This window comes from Hemiscyllium ocellatum, chromosome 19 (assembly GCF_020745735.1).
Source record: "Hemiscyllium ocellatum isolate sHemOce1 chromosome 19, sHemOce1.pat.X.cur, whole genome shotgun sequence".
NCBI lineage: Eukaryota > Metazoa > Chordata > Chondrichthyes > Orectolobiformes > Hemiscylliidae > Hemiscyllium > Hemiscyllium ocellatum.
In genome coordinates, this window is record NC_083419.1 from 15,923,798 (window position 1) to 15,941,946 (window position 18,149).

General features: G+C 45.1%; 1 protein-coding gene across 2 annotated transcripts in view; it reads left to right on the top strand.

Annotated features, from left to right (window-relative positions):
* kitlga (kit ligand a) overlaps window positions 1–18,149 on the top strand; it is a 155,062-nt gene that overhangs the window by 55,457 nt on the left and 81,456 nt on the right. For both annotated transcript variants that reach the window (XM_060839255.1, XM_060839256.1), the window contains exon 2: window positions 14,439–14,552. In XM_060839255.1, the coding sequence (XP_060695238.1) occupies window positions 14,439–14,552 (114 nt within the window). The remainder of the gene's footprint in view (window positions 1–14,438; window positions 14,553–18,149) is intronic.

The following is an 18,149-nucleotide window of genomic DNA, read 5'->3' on the forward strand; positions in this document are numbered from 1 at the left end:
TGGCTTATGCAGTGTGCTAATAACTATTTCACTGCGTAACTGTGCATAACTACTGACAACTGAAACACTATGAACATGCACCACTTTGTTTTAGTTCAGTGAGTTGTGTTTTGGCAACTTTGCAGAGACAAAGCTTTCTTCACTCCTTTCAATGAAGTAATTAATGAAAATGAGCAGTAAAAGATCCCTGAAGAATCAGCACCGTCATTTAATTTTGCCAGTCAAGGTAAATAAATTTCACAAGATGATTTTGAAATGGGTCCCACCATTGAAGGCAAGCAAGCAGTCGATAAAAAGGATGATTACCACTAGCCTCAAAGCTTAATCAGAAGATGGTACAACTTTGTTAGAATAGCTGCGCTGGACAGATTTGAAAGGAAATTCCTCAGAGAAGCCTCATAGAAATGGAAAGTTTAATTGTGAGTAAAAAACTTTGTGAAATGGCTGAATTCTACATTGACTGAAAAATTAGAAGTTTATTCTCCTCTGCTAATCCATTTTGGAAAGGCAAATTAGGGTAGAACTTATCCACATAAAGGAAAGGTCCTGGGGAGTGTTGCCAAACAAAGTGACCTTGGGGTGCAGGTTCATAGTTAGTTGAAAGTGTCGTCACAGGCAGATAGTGATGAAGGATCTGTTTCCATGCTGTACATCTGTGATTGTCATCCAGATCTCATCTGCTTTTAGCCCAATGCCCATAATTGACATTGGTTCCTGGTCTGCGAACATACCACTTTTAAAATTCTGCTTCTTGTTTTCAAATTATGTCAACATCTCACATCCCCCACTTCACCGTCCCGAGCTCTGTAACCACCTCCAAACCCCCACAGCCCAGCTGTATCTCTGCACTCCCCCAATTCTGGCTGCATACATGTCCTGATTTTTATTGTTCTGCCATTGGTGGGAGTGCCTTCAGCAGGTCATATGGTGGCTCAGTGGTTAGCACTGTTGCCTCACAGAATCAGGGACCCAGGTTCAACTCCAGCCCCAGGTGACAGTCTGTGTAGAGTGTGCACATTGTCCCTGTACCTGTTTGGGTTTCCTCCGGGTGCTCTGGTTTCCTCCCACAATCCAAACATGTGCAGGTTAGGTGGATTGCCATACTAAAGCACCCATAGTGTCCGGGGGTTAGTAGGCTAGGTGAATTAGCCAAGGGAAGTACAGGTTTAGGGGAGTTGGGAATGGGTGTGGGTGGGATGTTCTTTGGAGGGTTGATATGGGCTGAATGGCCTAATTCCACATGTAGGTTTCTATCCAGGTGCTAAACTCTGGAAGAGAAAAGGCTGAGAATATTCAGCAGATCTGGCAGCATCTGAGGAAGGAGGAATAAAGTTAACATTCTGCATTCAACGTTATTCTTCAGCATTCCCAGGTGACCAACTGTAGTTTGCTTTTACTTTAGTACTAAATTCTTAAATACCCTCATGAATATCTCTGCCCTCTCACCTCCTTAAAGATGTTTATCAAAATATAGCACTTTGTACAAATTTCTAAGACTTCCTTAATAATCTATCGGATATTCTTAAACTATATCAAGCCCAGGTTATTTTTGATGTCCAGACTACTATAAATTTGGATAGCACTCTATTAACTAAAGATATGGCAGGGCTTCTCACACCTTCTGGAACATTCTGTGGTATGTGAGAATTTAATAGCATTCCTCATAGTCCTGCCCCTTCAATAAGCAAAGTCAGTGGGGCCTGGGTTTCCAGTAGTTGGAATCGCTGTGGTGCATCCATGAGGCTGAGAGCTATGTGAGTAATCATCCTGGATTTTGGAATGGGGCTGATATGTAAGTTGGGGAGGAGGAGTGTGAATTATTGGTTGGATAAGTATTATAAGAGTGATTAGGTGGTTTGGCTTTCTTGGAAATGGATAAATCACCAGACCCAGAAGAAATATATTCCAGATTTCTGGGGAATACAAGGAAGCAAAGAACAGGCTCTGGCCATAGGCATGGAGGACAGTGACACTCCTCACATTGTATCATTATTCAGAGAAGGAGAAAAGGATATGCCAACTATCCACGGGTCACCCTAACCTCGGTAGTGGCAAATTATTGAAAAAATTCTGAGACACAATTTGGAAAAGCATAGTTTAGTCAAAAGCAATAAACATTTTATTTAAGAGTGACTATATCTGACGAACTTGCTTGGATTTTTTGAGGTGTAACGAATAGTCCAATTAGTGTAGAATGGTTGATGTAATCTACATAGAATTTAACTGTTTTTTTTGACAATAACTGACAAGGCAGACACATTATACAGCTAAGATCTTAGGAGCTAATAGGAATGTGGCAAGACAGATCCAAAATTGGCTCATTGGCTGGAATTAAAGTGTAAGGATTGATGGATATTTTGTGACTGGAAGGCTGCCACTGGGTACCTTGTTTTTTTTTGGTAACTAACAATGAATCAGACTTAATTGCAGAGGATGTGATTCAGAAATCTGAAGATGATATAAAAACCAGCCGTGTGGTTGATTATTGAGGAAGAAAGACCCAGACTGCAGGAAGATGTCAATGGACTGGTCAGATGGGCAGAAAATGACAAATAGAATTTAATCCAGAGAATTGTGAGTTCATGTGTTTGAGGAAGGTAAAGATTCATGAGAATATGATGACTGTTTGGATTCTAAGAAGTGAGGATGAACAGAGGAATCTTGGAGTTCTTGAAAAGTAAGCAACCCAGTACTGAACCCCACAAAACCTCCCAGGCATGTCTCTGCTCTCCTCTGGTGAGACAGCTACAAAGTGCTTTTTAGTCCTTCAGCCATAGCCACTGTTTCCTCAAGAAAACCTCCTTCTTGGTCCATAATCTAAATGACCCTTTCTTGAATCACTTTTCTTTAAATTGTGCATGGGGTATGGGTATTGCTGACTGGCCCAGTTTAATGTTGATTGCCTTTTAGAATTGTTGAATCATAGAATCCCATGCAGCCCATCAAGTCCACACTGATCGTCTGAAATGCATCCCCGCAGACCCAGAGCAATTCCTCCGCCTCTGCCATATCTGCTCCCAGGAGGAGAATTCCACTCCAGAACATCCCAGATGGCCTCCTACTTCAAGGACCACAATTTCCCCTCCCCTTCCCATGTGGTCAATGCTGTCCTCCAGTGCATCTCCTCCACTTCCCATACCTCTGCCCTTAAACCTCTACCTCCAACCGCAACAAGGATAGAACCCCTCTGGTCCTCACCTTCCACCACACCAATCTCCAGATACAGCGCATCATACTCCACCATTTACAGTCAGTGAGATATAGTTTACTCCTCACCCCTATCAGCATTTGTAGAAACCATTCCCTCCGCACTCCCTCATTAGGCTCACGCCTCCCCCACCAATCCCATTCAGCACCTACCATTGCTGTCGCAAGAGGTGCAAAATCTGCGCCCACACCTCCCTCCTTGCTTCCATCCAAGGCCCCAAAGGATCCTTCCACATCCAACAGATACTTTTCTACACATCCAAGCACCTCATCTACTGTATCTGTTGCTCTCGATGTGGTCTCCTCTATATTGGGGAGACAGGATGCCAACTCGCTGTTTCAGAGAACATCTCTGGGATACAAGGATGAAGCAAACCCACTGCTCAGTGGCTGAACACTTCAACTCCCTCTCACATTCCACCAAGGACATGCAAGTCCTGGGCCTCCTCCATTGCCAAATCCAAGCCATTTGACACCTGGAGTAAGAATGCCTCATCTTCTGCCTTGGGACCAACATGGTATCAACGTCGATTTCACCAGTTTTTGCATCGTCCCTCATCCCAGATCCAACTCTCCAACTCGGCACCTTCTTCTTGAACTGTCTTACCTGTCCATCTTCCTTCCCACCTATCTGTTCCACCCTCCACTCCAATCTATTACCATCAGTCCCTACCTGCATCTACCTATCGCCTTCCAAGCTACCCCAGCTCCACCCCCATCTCTATTTATCTCTCAGCCACCTCCTCTTCCCTCCACATTCCTAAGGAAGGGCTTATGCCTGAAACATCTGGTCTTCAGATGCTGCCTGACTGGCTGTGCTTTTCCAGCGCCACGCTCGTCGACTTTACCGCCTTTGTCCTTCTAGATGGTAATGATTGCATATTTGGAAGGTACTGTTGAGGGAGCCTTGCTGAGTTACTGGAGATGCTACATACTACTGTCACAGCACTTCATGAGCAAAATGTGTAAATATTAAAGGTAGTGGATGGGTTAGCAATTAAGTTGACTACTTTCCCTGAATGCTATCAAGGTACTAGAGTGTTGCATGAGGCACATCAATCTGTATAAATGTTTATAAAAGATGTCTGAGTTCTATTCTATGCCACACTTTATCTTTTGCTGCTTTAATTCACCATAGCAATTGCAATAATTCTGAGATCGGAATCACTTCACTAAGTCACTCTGCGTTTACACATGAGCAGCCTTGATCTTAGTGGAATGAGCTGCCAGAGCAAGTGGTGGAGGCTGGTACCATTGCAACATTTAAAAGACATTTGGCTGAGTATATGAATCAGAAAGGTTTGAAGCAATATGGGCCGAATGCTGGCAGGTGGGACTAGATTGGGTTGGGATATCTGGTCGGCATGGACAGGTTGGACCGAAGGGTCTGTTTCCATGCTGTACATCTCTATGACACTATGACTATGACTCATACAGAATCAGGAACCAGAATGTCAGTATCCCTGACTCTCAACCTTTTTATGTCAACCAGGGCCCCCTGATTGGGCATGTTAATCTGGTCCAATCAGGGAATGTATATTCTAAGATGTCCAGCTGGCTGACCTCATTACAGTCACCACAAACCTGTCTTATTTAGTCTTCCGCTGCATTATGACCTTTATCATTTGACATTTACATCTAGTTTTGATTTCATTTTAATCACTGTTTCTTTGGTCATCCAGTGAGCCTTAGCTTTGGATGCCCCACTTTCCTTTTACCCTCATGGGAATACATGCTCCCTGTGCCTGACCCATCTCTTCTTTGAAGTTTACTTGTTCAATTAGTTTTGTCTTTTTATTCCAACCCAACTTGACCAGTTCACCTCCACGACTGCTTGTTCCTTATCCGTTTTCATAACTATTCTTAACTGGTGATGTTTATGGTCAGTGTACCCCATTGCTCCTCTGCTCAGAAATGCTGCACTTGCCCCCTTGCACCGATGTCAATCTAATCCTGCTTTCTTCCTCAATGGGATGGAATCAGATTGGTCAAGAAATTTATTGTGTACACAATTCAAGAATTCCTTCCACTGTTTGCTTTTCACTCTTATTATTTTCTCAATCTAAATTAACACAATTGATTCCTCCATTAGTTTTAGTCATTGTATTTTTCTGAACTGTAGATATATTCAGCAATATGAACATTCAAAGATAGAAGACAAACACATATTGTGGTTATAGTTCCTTTTTCATGATGAATTTTGTTGGTGTAGAATCGTGGAAAGCTTATGGTGCACAAAATGGCCACTTTCCCCTTATGTCTGAGCCAGTCAATACAAGAGATGCTCAAAGTTTGTGAGAAGATTTGTAGCTCGGGTGCTCGTTGTGGTTTTGTTCGTCAAGCTGGGAGTTTTTGTTGCAAACATTTCGTCCCCTTTCTAGGTGACATCCGGGATTCAAACCACTATAAATGCTGGAGGAATCAGCACAGAAGCGCTTCACAGGAGGCTCCCAAGCACTGAGGATGTCACCTAGAAAGGGGATGAAACGTTTGCAACAAAAACTTCCAGCTTGGCGAACAAAACCACATCAAGAGATGCTCAGCCTCACTCTAGTCCCCAGCGTTTGGTCTGTAGCCCTGCAGGTTAAGGCACTTGAGGTGTATATCCAGACATCTTTTAAATGAGTCAAGGGTTTCTTATTTAAAAGGGATTATCTGCTCATATATGGGTTAAATTAATTTTTCTTCTGTCCGGCTTGTTCCTTTGCAAAGCTGTTGACATCCACTCCAAATCAAAAGATGGCTCAAAACCAAGAGTGGAAAATATTCAAACCAGAGCCTATGTTTGCTTTCCAAAATGATAAAGTGCATGATCATGGGAACAATATTCTGGAGGGAGATGGAACGCCAGCTGTAAATCCCAGGATAGCCCACTTAATGTGAGTCATGTTCTTACAATGACCTACAGTATCATAAAACACTACTGATTAAGATAGAGCTTAATGACAGGAAATGTGAGTAGTGTCAGTCTATTAGCCGCAAGTCATTTGTTTCTCAATTCGCCTCAAATGATGACTTGCCTGTCTGTATTGATTAGGGGTTTATCAACCTTAGGGTGGTCACCAATAACAATGTGAAATGCAAGGCCCGACCTTCTTTTCATCCTCAATTTTAATTGTTTCAACAATTAGTGGCCTGCATGCATCTGCTGAAGTCCTAAGCACTGGAATTCCTGTGAAAAACTTTCTCCAACTCTCTTTTATCCTTTACAACCCTTCTCAAAACTTTGACCGTGTTTTTGAGCACTTTTTTATGTGACTCAGTATCAGACTTTGCATTGGTGAAATACCTTGAGTATTAAAGAGCATTTTATGAACACATTTGCTATCATTGTTGCTAAGCAACATTTGAGTGCTGGACCTAGGAATTGTGGGTTAGGGTGAGAGGATGGTGACAAAGCAGGAGTAGTGGACATATTACTGCCGAGGTTTGGGAAGAATTTTGTTGACTCAGCAGAAATAACAACACTGAGGGAATGCTTCTTGCACCCACCCTCCAAACTGACAGGAATTGGAAGCAAATGCCAGGGACATCTAAATAAATGAAACATATTGATTGCAGTTATATTTTCTGTACGGAGTGTGCTGTTAGGTGCCAAAGATTAGGGTGGGCAAGAAACATTTCTTAACAAGAGTAGCAAATGGTGCAAATTGGTGAGAGTTTGCATGTACATAAAACGTATCACATTGACCAAGCTTTTGGTCACTTGTTTTAATATCTCCTGATGTGAAATGGTGTCAAGTATTTGTCTGATAGCATTCTTGAAAACCACCTTCAGAAATTTACTGTGGTTAAGGTGCTATTTAAGTTCAAGTTGTTTCTGTGAATATAACCATGTCTGATGTAGGTAAATGGAGATGTGATGATCTATTTCCTATGCATTTTGCAAATATAGCTAATGCATACCATAGGTTGCAAAATAGTTTGTTACTGCTATTAGGGAAGACTTCCTGTAGCAATACCTCATTAAGTTGAAGGACAGAAGACTTGAATCTCATTCTACTTAAACAGGATCAAAGCCATGACTAGGGTTGAAGTGGTTGCTTAACTTGCTTTTGTTTATTCTTGTGCATGTGGAATGTGGACGTCACTGGCTGAGGAAGTATTTGTTGCCCACTTTCATTTATTTTGAAAAAGTGGCAGTCTTAAATAACCTCTGCAGTGCAAGTAGGGGTTAGGGATGGGGTTGTACCTCTTCCACCTTACAATAATGTGTGAGCTGTTTGACAGGTGATCAAGATGGATGAAGCTCCTTTTGAGTGGTGTAATGGTGGGGAGAAAAAGCCAGTATGGCCAAGAGGGAAGCTGTAGCAAGTTTCAGTTCATTAGCACAAGGTCAAATGTGTTGCACTGTAGTGCTCTATCTGACCTACCCACCAGCTGCTGAATTTACACAAGGGACTGTGTGCATCTAACGCTGCTATATATAAATTCCTCAATGCACCAGCACAAAACAATTGTTCCAAATTGACACATCAGGAGGTATATTAGAGGCTAATAGGTCTCATATAAACTAAAGGTTGCTGATTTGATTTGATTTGACTTATTATTGTGACATATACCTAAGTACAGTGAAATGTTTTGCTTTGTGTGCAGTACAGGCAGAACATGCCATACAAAGATGATAGGATGATTCAACACAGCAAGGAACATACAGATATAGCTGCAAAGAAGGTGCACAAAAAGCAAGATTAACATTAGATTTGAAATTTGAGAGGTCCACTCAAAAATATAATAACAGCGGGAAAGAAGCTGTTCTTGTATCAATTGGTACATGTTTTTAAGCTTTTGTATCTTCCGCTTGACAGAAGAGGTTGGAAGAGATTATAACCAGATGTCTTTGATGTTGGCTACCTTTCCAAGACAGCGAGAAGTGTAGATGGAGCCAGTGAATGGAAAGTTGGCTTGCATAATGGACTGGGTTGTGTTCACAACTCTCTGTATTTTCTTACGGTCCTGGGCAGAGCAGTTGCCGAATCCAGCCTTGATGCATTCAGATGGAATGCTTTCTATGGTGCATCTAAAAAGGTTGGTGAGAGTCCGTAAGGACATGCCAAATTTCCTGAGCTCCTGAGGAAAAAGAGGCATTTTTGCAGCAGAGAGCGGCGGGAGCTGGGCGGAAATGAAGTCAGAACTCAGAGCCGGTCGGGAAGGTAAGTGATTGCTATTTGAGTGGAGAAGGAAGTTATTGGGCTAGTATAGGTTAGGTAGGATTCGGTCAGCGCAACATCGAGGGCCGAAGGGCCTGTACTGCGCTGTATCCTTCTATGTTCTATGTTCTATGAACCCGAGACACTACACGTGTAATGTCTCCCACCCTCCCTCCTCCTCTAACCTTGAAAAAAGGACTCAGTCGGCTGAACAGGTAAGCTACTTAGTGTTCTTGTTTTGGAGACTAAGCGTAGAGTTATGGCAGTACAGGCAGTGGAATGTCCCTCCTGCAGGATGTTTGAGGTAGGGGTGACCACCGATGCTCCTGCCGACTTCACCGCAGGAAGTACAGCCAGCTCCAGCTCCTCACAGACCGCGTTAGGGAACAGGAGCTGGAGTTGGATGAACTGAGGATTATTCGAGAGGGTGATAGATAGAAGCTACAGGGACATAGTTACGCCAGAGAACAGAGGTAGCTGGGTAACAGTTAGAGGTGGGAAGGGAGGAAGCAGGCAGTGCAGGGATCCCCTGTGGTCGTTCCTCTCAACAATAAGTATACTGCTTTGGATACTGTTGGGGGGGACGGCCTGGCAGAGGTAAGCTGCAGTGACCGGGTCTCTGGCACGAGGTCCGGCTCTGAGGCCCAGAAGGGAAAGGGGGAGAGGAGGAGAGCGCTAGTTATAGGAGACTCTATAGTTAGAGGGACAGACAGGCAATTCTGTGGACATGGGCGAGACTCACGGTTGGTTTGTTGCCTCCCGGGGCCAGGGTCTGAGACGTCTTGGACCGTGTCTTCAGAATCCTTAAGGGGGAGGGTGTGCAGCCAGAAGTCATGGTGCACATTGGCACCAATGACATAGGTAGGAAGAGGGGTGGGGAGGTCATTCAGGAGCTCAGGGAGTTAGGTTGGAAGCTAAAAGCTAGGACGGACAGAGTTGTCATCTCTGGGTTGTTGCCGGTGCCACATGACAGTGAGGCAAGGAATAGGGAAGAGTGCAGTTGAACACGTGGCTGCAAGGATGGTGTAGGAGGGAGGGCTTCAGGTATTTGGACAATTGGACTGCATTCTGGGGAAGGTGGGACCTGTACAAGCAGGACAGGTTACACCTGAACCAGAAGGGCACCAATATCCTGGGAGGTAGGTTTGCTAGCGCTCTTCGGGGGGGTTTAAACTAATTCGGCAGGGAAATGGGATCCGGACTTGTAGTCCAGCAAGTAGGTTAGCTGTTTTTCAGGATGTCCAAGAATGTACGGAGTCTGTGGAGAAGGTAGCACTGCGGAATACTTGCGGACACAGAGATGGGTTCAAGTGTGTATACTTCAACGCAAGGAGTATCAGAAATAAGGTGGGTGAACTTAAGGTGTGGATCGGTACTTGGGACTACGATGTTGTGGCCATCACGGAAACGTGGATAGAAGAGGGACAGGAATGGTTGTTAGAAGTTCCTGGTTACAGATGTTTCAGTAAGATTAGGGAGGGTGATAAAAAAGGAGGAGGTATGACATTGCTAATTAGAAATAGTATAATGGCTGCAGAAAGGCAGTTCGAGGGGGATCTGCCTTTGGAGGTAGTATGGGCTGAAGTCAGAAATAGGAAAGGAGCAGTCACCTTGTTGGATGTTTACTATAGGCCCCCAAATAACAGCAGAGATGTGGAGAAACAGATTGGGAAACAGATTTTGGAAAGGTGCAGAAGCCACAGGGTAGTATTCATGGGCAATTTCAACTTCCTAAATATTGATTGGAAGCTCTTTAGATCAAGTAGATTGGACGGGGTGGTGTTTGTGCAGTGTGTCCAGGAAGCTTTTCTAATGCAGTATGTAGATTGTCCGACCAGAGGGGAGGCCATATTGGATTTGGTACTTGGTAACGAACTGGGACAAGTGATAGGCTTGTTAGTGGGTGAGCATTTTGGTGATGGTGACCACAATTCTGTGACTTTCACCTTGGTTGTGGAGAGAGATAGGTGCGTGCAACAGGGTAGCTTTTACAATTGGGGGAAGGGTAAATACAATGCTGCAAGACAGGATCTGAGGAGCATAAGTTGGGAGCATAGGCTGTCAGGGAAGGATGTCGTTGAAATGTGGAACTTCAAGGAACAGATATGACGTGTCCTTGATATGTATGTACCTGTCAGGCAGGAAAGAGATGGTCGTGTGAGGGAACCTTGGTTGACGAGGGAGGTTGAATGTCTAGTAAAGAGGAAGAAGGAGACTTACACAAGGTTGAGGAAACAAGGTTCAGACAGAGCGTTGGAGGGATACAGGATAGTCAGGAGGGAGCTGAATAAAGGGATTAGGAGAGCTAAGAGAGGGCTTGAACGATCTTTGGCGGGTAGAATCAAGGATAACCCCAAGGCCTTTTATACGTACGTGAGAAACATGAGAATGAAGAGAACAAGGGTAGGTCCAATCAAGGACAGTAGTGGGAGACTGTGTATTGAGTTGGAAGAGATAGGAGAGGTGTTGAATGAGTACTTTTCTTCAGTATTTACAAATGAGAGGGACCGTATTGTTGAAGAGGAGAGTATGAAACGGACTGGTAAGCTAGAGGAGATCCTTGTTAGGAAGGAAGATGTGTTGGGCATTTTGAAAAACTTGAGGATAGACAAGTCCCCCGGGCCTGACGGGATATATCCTAGGATTATGTGGGAAGCAAGAAAGGAAATTGCAGAGCCGTTGGCAATGATCTTTTCGTCTTCACTGTCAATGGGGGTGGTACCAGGGGACTGGAGAGTGGCGAATGTTGTGCCCCTGTTCAAAAAAGGGAATAGGGATAACCCTGGGAATTACAGGCCAGTTAGTCTTACTTCAGTGGTAGGCAAAGTAATGGAGAGGGTACTGAGGAATAGGATTTATGAGTATCTGGAAAGACACTGCTTGATTAGCGACAGACAGCACGGATTTGTGAGGGGTAGGTCTTGCCTTACAAGTCTTATTGAATTCTTTGAGGAGGTGACCAAGCATGTGGATGAGGGTAGAGCAGTGGATGTAGTGTATATGGATTTTAGTAAGGCATTTGATAAGGTTCCCCATGGTAGGCTTATGCGGAAAGTCAGGAGGCATGGGATAGTGGGAAATTTGGCCAGTTGGATAGAGAACTGACTAACCGGTCGAAGTCAGAGAGTGGTGGTAGATGGTAAATATTCAGCCTGGAGCCCAGTTACAAGTGGAGTTCCACAGGGATCAGTTCTGGGTCCTCTGCTGTTTGTATATTTTTATTAATGACTTGGAAGATGGAGTCGAAGAATGGGTCAGTAAATTTGCAGACGATACAAAGATTGGTAGAGTTGTGGATAGTGTTGTCGGCTGCAAAGGGACTTAGGTATGATGCAAAGCTGGGCTGAGGAGTGGCAGATGGAGTTCAACCCTGTCAAGTGTGAGGTTGTCCATTTTGGAAGGACAAATAAGAATGCAGAATACAGGGTTAACGGTAGGGTTCTTAGTAAGGTGGAGGAGCAGAGGGATCTTGGGGTCTATGTTCATAGCTCTTTGAAAGTTGCCACTCAGGTGGGAATGAAGGCCAATGGTGTATTAGCGTTCATTAGCAGAGGGATTGATTTCAAGAGCCGTGAGGTGATGTTGCAGCTGTATAGGATCTTGATAAGGCCACATTTGGAGTACTGTGTGCAGTTCTTGTCACCTCACTTTAGGAAAGATACGGAAGCTTTGGAGAGGGTGCAGAGGAGATTTCAGCTGCAAATGTGTTGCTGGTCAAAGCACAGCAGGTTAGGCAGCATCTCAGGAATAGAGAATTCGACGTTTCGAGCATAAGCCCTTCATCAGGAATAAGAGAGAGAGAGCCAAGCCGGCTGAGATAAAAGGTAGGGAGGAGGGACTAGGGGGAGGGGCGATGGAGGTGGGATAGGTGGAAGGAGGTCAAGGTGAGGGTGATAGGCCGGAGTGGGGTGGGGGCGGAGAGGTCAGGAAGAGGATTGCTGGTTAGGAGGGCGGTGCTGAGTTGAGGGAACCGACTGAGACAAGGTGGGGGGAGGGGAAATGAGGAAGCTGGAGAAATCTGAATTCATACCTTGTGGTTGGAGGGTTCCCAGGCGGAAGATGAGGCGCTCCTCCTCCAGCCGTCGTGTAGTTGTGTTCTGCCGGTGGAGGAGTCCAAGGACCTGCATGTCCTCGGTGGAGTGGGAGGGGGAGTTAAAGTGTTGAGCCACGGGGTGATTGGGTTGGTTGGTTCGGGCGGCCCAGAGGTGTTCTCTGAAGCGTTCCGCAAGTAAGCGGCCTGTCTCACCAATATAGAGGAGGCCACATCGGGTGCAGCGGATGCAATAGATGATGTGTGTGGAGGTACAGGTGAACTTGTGGCGGATATGGAAGGATCCCTTGGGGCCTTGGAGGGAAGTGAGTGTGGAGGTGTGGGCGCAAGTTTTACATTTCCTGCGGTTGCAGGGGAAGGTGCCGGGGGTGGAGGTTGGGTTGGTGGGGGGTGTGGATCTGACAAGGGAGTCACGAAGGGAGTGGTCCTTGCGGAACGCTGATAGGGGAGGGGAGGGAAATATATCCTTGGTGGTGGGGTCCGTTTGGAGGTGGCGGAAATGGCGGCGGATAATACGTTGTATGCGCAGGTTGGTGGGGTGGTAGGTGAGAACCAGTGGGGTTCTGTCTTGGTGGCGGTTGGAGGAGCGGGGCTCAAGGGCGGAGGAGCGGGAAGTGGAGGAGATGCGGTGGAGGGCATCGTCGATCACGTCTGGGGGGAATCTGCGGTCCTTGAAGAAGGAGGCCATCTGGGTTGTGCGGTGTTGGAATTGGTCCTCCTGGGAGCAGATGCGGCGGAGACGAAGGAATTGGGAATATGGGATGGCGTTTTTACAGGGGGCAGGGTGGGAGGAGGTGTAGTCCAGGTAGCTGTGGGAGTCAGTCGGTTTATAATAGATGTCTGTGTTGAGTCGGTCGCCCGAGATAGAAATGGAAAGGTCTAGGAAGGGGAGGGAGGAGTCTGAGACAGTCCAGGTGAATTTCAGGTCGGGATGGAAGGTGTTAGTAAAGTTGATGAACTGTTCAACCTCCTCGTGGGAGCACGAGGCAGCGCCGATACAGTCATCGATGTAGCGGAGGAAAAGGTGGGGGGTGGTGCCAGTGTAGTTGCGGAAGATGGACTGTTCCACATATCCTACGAAGAGGCAGGCATAGCTGGGGCCCATGCGGGTGCCCATGGCAACTCCTTTAGTTTGGAGGAAGTGGGAGGATTGAAAAGAGAAGTTATTCAGGGTGAGGACCAGTTCAGTCAGTCGAAGGAGGGTGTCAGTGGAAGGGTCTCCAGCATCTGCAGACCTCATTTTTTACTTGCAGAGGAGATTTACCAGGATGTTGCCTGGAATGGAGAATAGGTCGTACGAGGATAGGTTGAGAGTGCTAGGCCTTTTCTCATTGGAACGGTGAAGGATGAGGGGTGACTTGACAGAGGTTTATAAGATGATCAGGGGAATAGATAGAGTAAACAGTCAGAGACTTTTTCCCCAGGTACAAGGGGACATAAATTTAAGGTGAAAGATGGAAGCTTTGGGGGGATGTCAGGGGTAGGTTCTTTACCCAGAGAGTGGTGGGGCCATGGAATGCGCTGCCTGTGGGAGTGGCAGAGTCAGAATCATTGGTGACCTTTAAGCGGCAATTGCATAGGTAGAGGTGCTTAAACTAGGACAAATGTTCGGCACAACATCGTGGGCCGAAGGGCCTGTTCTGTGCTGTATTGTTCTATGTTCTATGACTTTCTATGAGCACATGTTCTGTTCCTTTATCGTCAGAAGTTACCATAAAGGCATTCTTGAACATTGCATCAACATCGGTGGACCAGGACGGATAGTCATTTCTAGGAACTTGACAGGTTGCTGTTTGTTTTGTTACAGACGTATTTCTTGATAGTTTGGCAGGCACCTGTAAATTCCTATTTTCTCCTAACGATTAGAATAAACTAACCTTATGCCTTATGCCTCTCCCTCATATTTCATGAAGCTCAATAGCCATGTTTGCCATCATAGCACTTCATGGAGAAGGTCAAAAATATATGTACCTGAACACTTATAACTTTTCACTTAGTTTTGATCTTGTTGCAATTTTCTTTCATTTCAGACTTTAATAAACAGCGTGATTTACCTGCACTTGTTTCTGCCCACCATATTTGGAGGACCTATATGCAAAACAGGCAACCCAGTGACTGATGATATAAAGCTTATTGATGAATTGGTAAGTAAGAAAGTCAAGAAATTTCTTATTTAATATTTCTCGTGGAAGATGGACATCACTAGAAAAGACAGAGCAGAGGAACGCATGGCTGAGGAGCTGGTGTATGGAAGAAAGATTCACATTTTTTGATCATCGGAATCTCTTTTGGAGTAAAAGTCACCTGTACAAGAAGGACGGATTGCACCTAAATTGGACGGGGACTAATATACTGGCAGGGGGATTTGCTAGAGCTGCTCGGGAGGATTTAAACTAGTAAGTTGGGGGAGTGGGGCCAAGGGAGATAGTGAGGAAAGAGATCAATCTGAGACTGGTACAGTTGCGAACAGAAGCGAGTCAAACAGTCAGGGCAGGCAGGGACAAGGTAGGACTAATAAATTACTTCAATGCAAGGGGCCTAACAGGGAAGGTAGATGAACTCAGGGCATGGTTAGGAACATGGGACTGGGATATCATAGCAATGTTGTGGTTCTGTTCGCCGAGCTGGGAACTTGTCCTGCAGACGTTTCGTCCCATGTCTAGGTGACACCCTCAGTGCTTGGGAGCCTCCTGTGAAGCGCTTCTATGATGTTTCCTCTGGCATTTATAGTGATTTATATCTGCCACTTCCGGTTGTCAGTACCAGCTGACCGCTGCAGTGACTGGTATATTGGGTCCAGGTCGATGTGCTTATTGATTGAATCTGTGGATGAATGCCATGCCTCTAGGGATTCCCTGGCTGTTCTCTGTTTGGCTTGTCCTATAATAGTAGTGTTGTCCCAGTCGAATTCATGTTGCTTGTCATCTGCGCGTGTGGCTACTAAGGATAGCTGGTCGTGTCGTTTCGTGGCTAGTTGGTGTTCATGGATGTGGATCGTTAGCTGTCTTCCTGTTTGTCCTATGTAGTGTTTTGTGCAGTCCTTGCATGGGATTTTGTACACTACATTGGTTTTGCTCATGCTGGGAATGGGGTCCTTCGTCCTGGTGAGTTGTTGTCTTAGAGTGGCTGTTGGTTTGTGTGCTGTTATGAGTCCTAGTGGTCACAGTAGTCTGGCTGTCAGTTCAGAAATGTTTTTGACGTAAGGTAGTGTGGCTAGTCCTTTGGGTTGTGGCATGTCCTCATTCCGTTGTCTTTGCCTTAGGCATCTGTTGATGAAATTGCGCGGGTATTCGTTTTTGGCGAATACATTGTATAGGTGTTCTTCTTCCTCTTTTCACAGTTCTGGTGTACTGCAGTGTGTTGTGGCCCTTTAGAATAGTGTCTTGATGCTGAACAGGCTGGGGCTGTTTTCACTAGAGCATCGGAGGCTGAGGCGTGACCTTATAGAGATTTACAAAATTGAGGGGCATAGATAGGGTAAATAGGCAAAGTCTTTTCCCTGGAGTTGGGGAGTCCAGAATTAGAGGGCATAGGTTTTGGGTGAGAGGGGAAAGAAATAAAAGAGACTTAAGGGGCATCTTTTTCACACTGAGGGTGGTACGTGTTTGGAATGAGCTACCAGAGGAAGTGGTGGAGACTGGTACAATTGCAACATTTAAGAGGCATTTGGATGAGTACATGAATAGGAAGGGTTTGGAGGGATATGGGCCGGGTGCTGGCAGGTGGAACTAGATTGGGTTGGGATAACTGGTCGGCATGGACGGGTTAGACTGAAGGGTCTGTTTCCATGCTGTACATCTCTATGACTCTATGATAGCATGTGTTGCAAATCCCCAGATGCCCTGGAGAAGGTGGTGGTGAGCTGCTTTCTTGAACCGCTGCAGTCCTTCGGGTCTAGGAACACCCACAATGCTTTAGAAGGGGAATTCCAAGATTGTGTCCTAATGACAGTGAAGAACGGTGAATATAGTTCCAAGTCAAGATGGTGTATAATTTAGAGGGGATCTTGCACATGCAATTTTTCTAATATGTCTACTGCCTTTCCAGATGATCAAAGTTTTGGTTTTGAAAGGTGCTGTCTCAGGTTCCTGAAAGAGTTGCACAATGTATCTTGTTGATGGCATTAACTAATGCCATTGTGGTGATATAGGGGGTGGATGTTGAAGGTGGTGGTCAGATGCCAAACAAGCAGCACGGATTGAAACCTTGCGAATATGACTTAATTTTTATCAAAGAAATGTATAAACATAGACATGAGGAGCAGCACCAGGCCATTTGACCCTTCAAGACTGCTCTACCATGCAGTACGCTGATTCTCTTATCATAATGCCATATTCCCAATTTTTCCACATCTCTTTGAAATCCAAAAATTCATATGGCTTTGTTGAATATATTCAATCACTTGGCCTCCACAGTCTTCTGTGGTGGAAAGTTCCAAAGACTTACTACGCTTTGAGCAAAGAAATATTCCCTGATCTCAGTCCTAAATGGTCAACCCCTGTGTCCTGAGATTGTATCTCCTAGTCTCCCCATTCGGAGAAAACATTCATCCTCATCTAGTCTGTCCAGACTTGTTGGGATTTTCAATCAGATCCCCTCTCATCCTTCAAAAACACCAGAGAATACAGGCCAAGTCAAACTAATCTCTCCTCCTAGAACAGTCCTGCCATCCCCAGCATCTGCCTAGTGGACCTCTTCAGCAGTCCCTCTATGGCAAGCCTATCCTTTCTGAAGTTGAGAGACCAAAACTGCACACAACACTCCAGGTGTGATCTCGAAGTCCTGTATAACAGCAGTAAGACATCCCTGTTTTGAACTCAAATTTATCTTGCACCAAAGGCCAAATATCCAGCTTTCCATGTAGAGGAATGGAGTATAACAATGCAAGTATGATGCTGCAGCTGTACAAAACTGTGATTAGACCCTGGAGTACTGAGAGCTAATCTGGGCACTATTCTTTAGGAAAGATATATTGGCCTTGGAGGGAGTACAATTTAGGATTATACGAATGATACCTGGACTTCAGATGTTAATTTATGAGGATTCTTTCGATACCTCTCATTATTTTATAAACTTCTATCCGATCACCCTTCAACTTCCCATGCTCCAGTGAAAAAAGTACCAGCCTTTCTTCATAATTTAAACCTTCCAGGCTTGGCAACATCCTGGTATCTCTCAGAAATGTCCCAAAATGCTTCCCATACAATGCACTTCCTTGAAACCAAGTCAAACGGTTGAAGTAACAGCTGTTTGTACACAGCAGGATCCCACAAACAGCAAAGACCAATTTGCCCTATTTTGCATGGTGTTGGTTAATTTGGATCAAGGCATGAAACTTAATTCAATCAATACTTACAAGGGGTCAGATCCTGAGTTTATTCTTATAGTTTAACTGGATTTTGTATTATTTATTGTTAAATAAAAAAATGAGGCCAGCTGGGGAGCAAGCCAGGTACTGTTGGTTTGAACAGGATTCATACGCAATCAAGTACTGTTGTATTGTCATTTCTCTGTCAAGGAAGGAATTTATTGCCTAACCTAAGATGCTCAGAGAAAGTGTTGGTGGAACCTCTTCTCAAATTGCTGGTGTTTTGATATGGAGTGGCTTGCTATGCCACTTCAGGGGGCAATTAAGAGCCAAGCACATTGACATTGGTCTAGAATCACAAATAAACAAGTTGGGGAGCAAGCAAGGTAGCATTGTTGGACCAGGGTCCCAGCAGGTCTCCATCTTGAGAGAA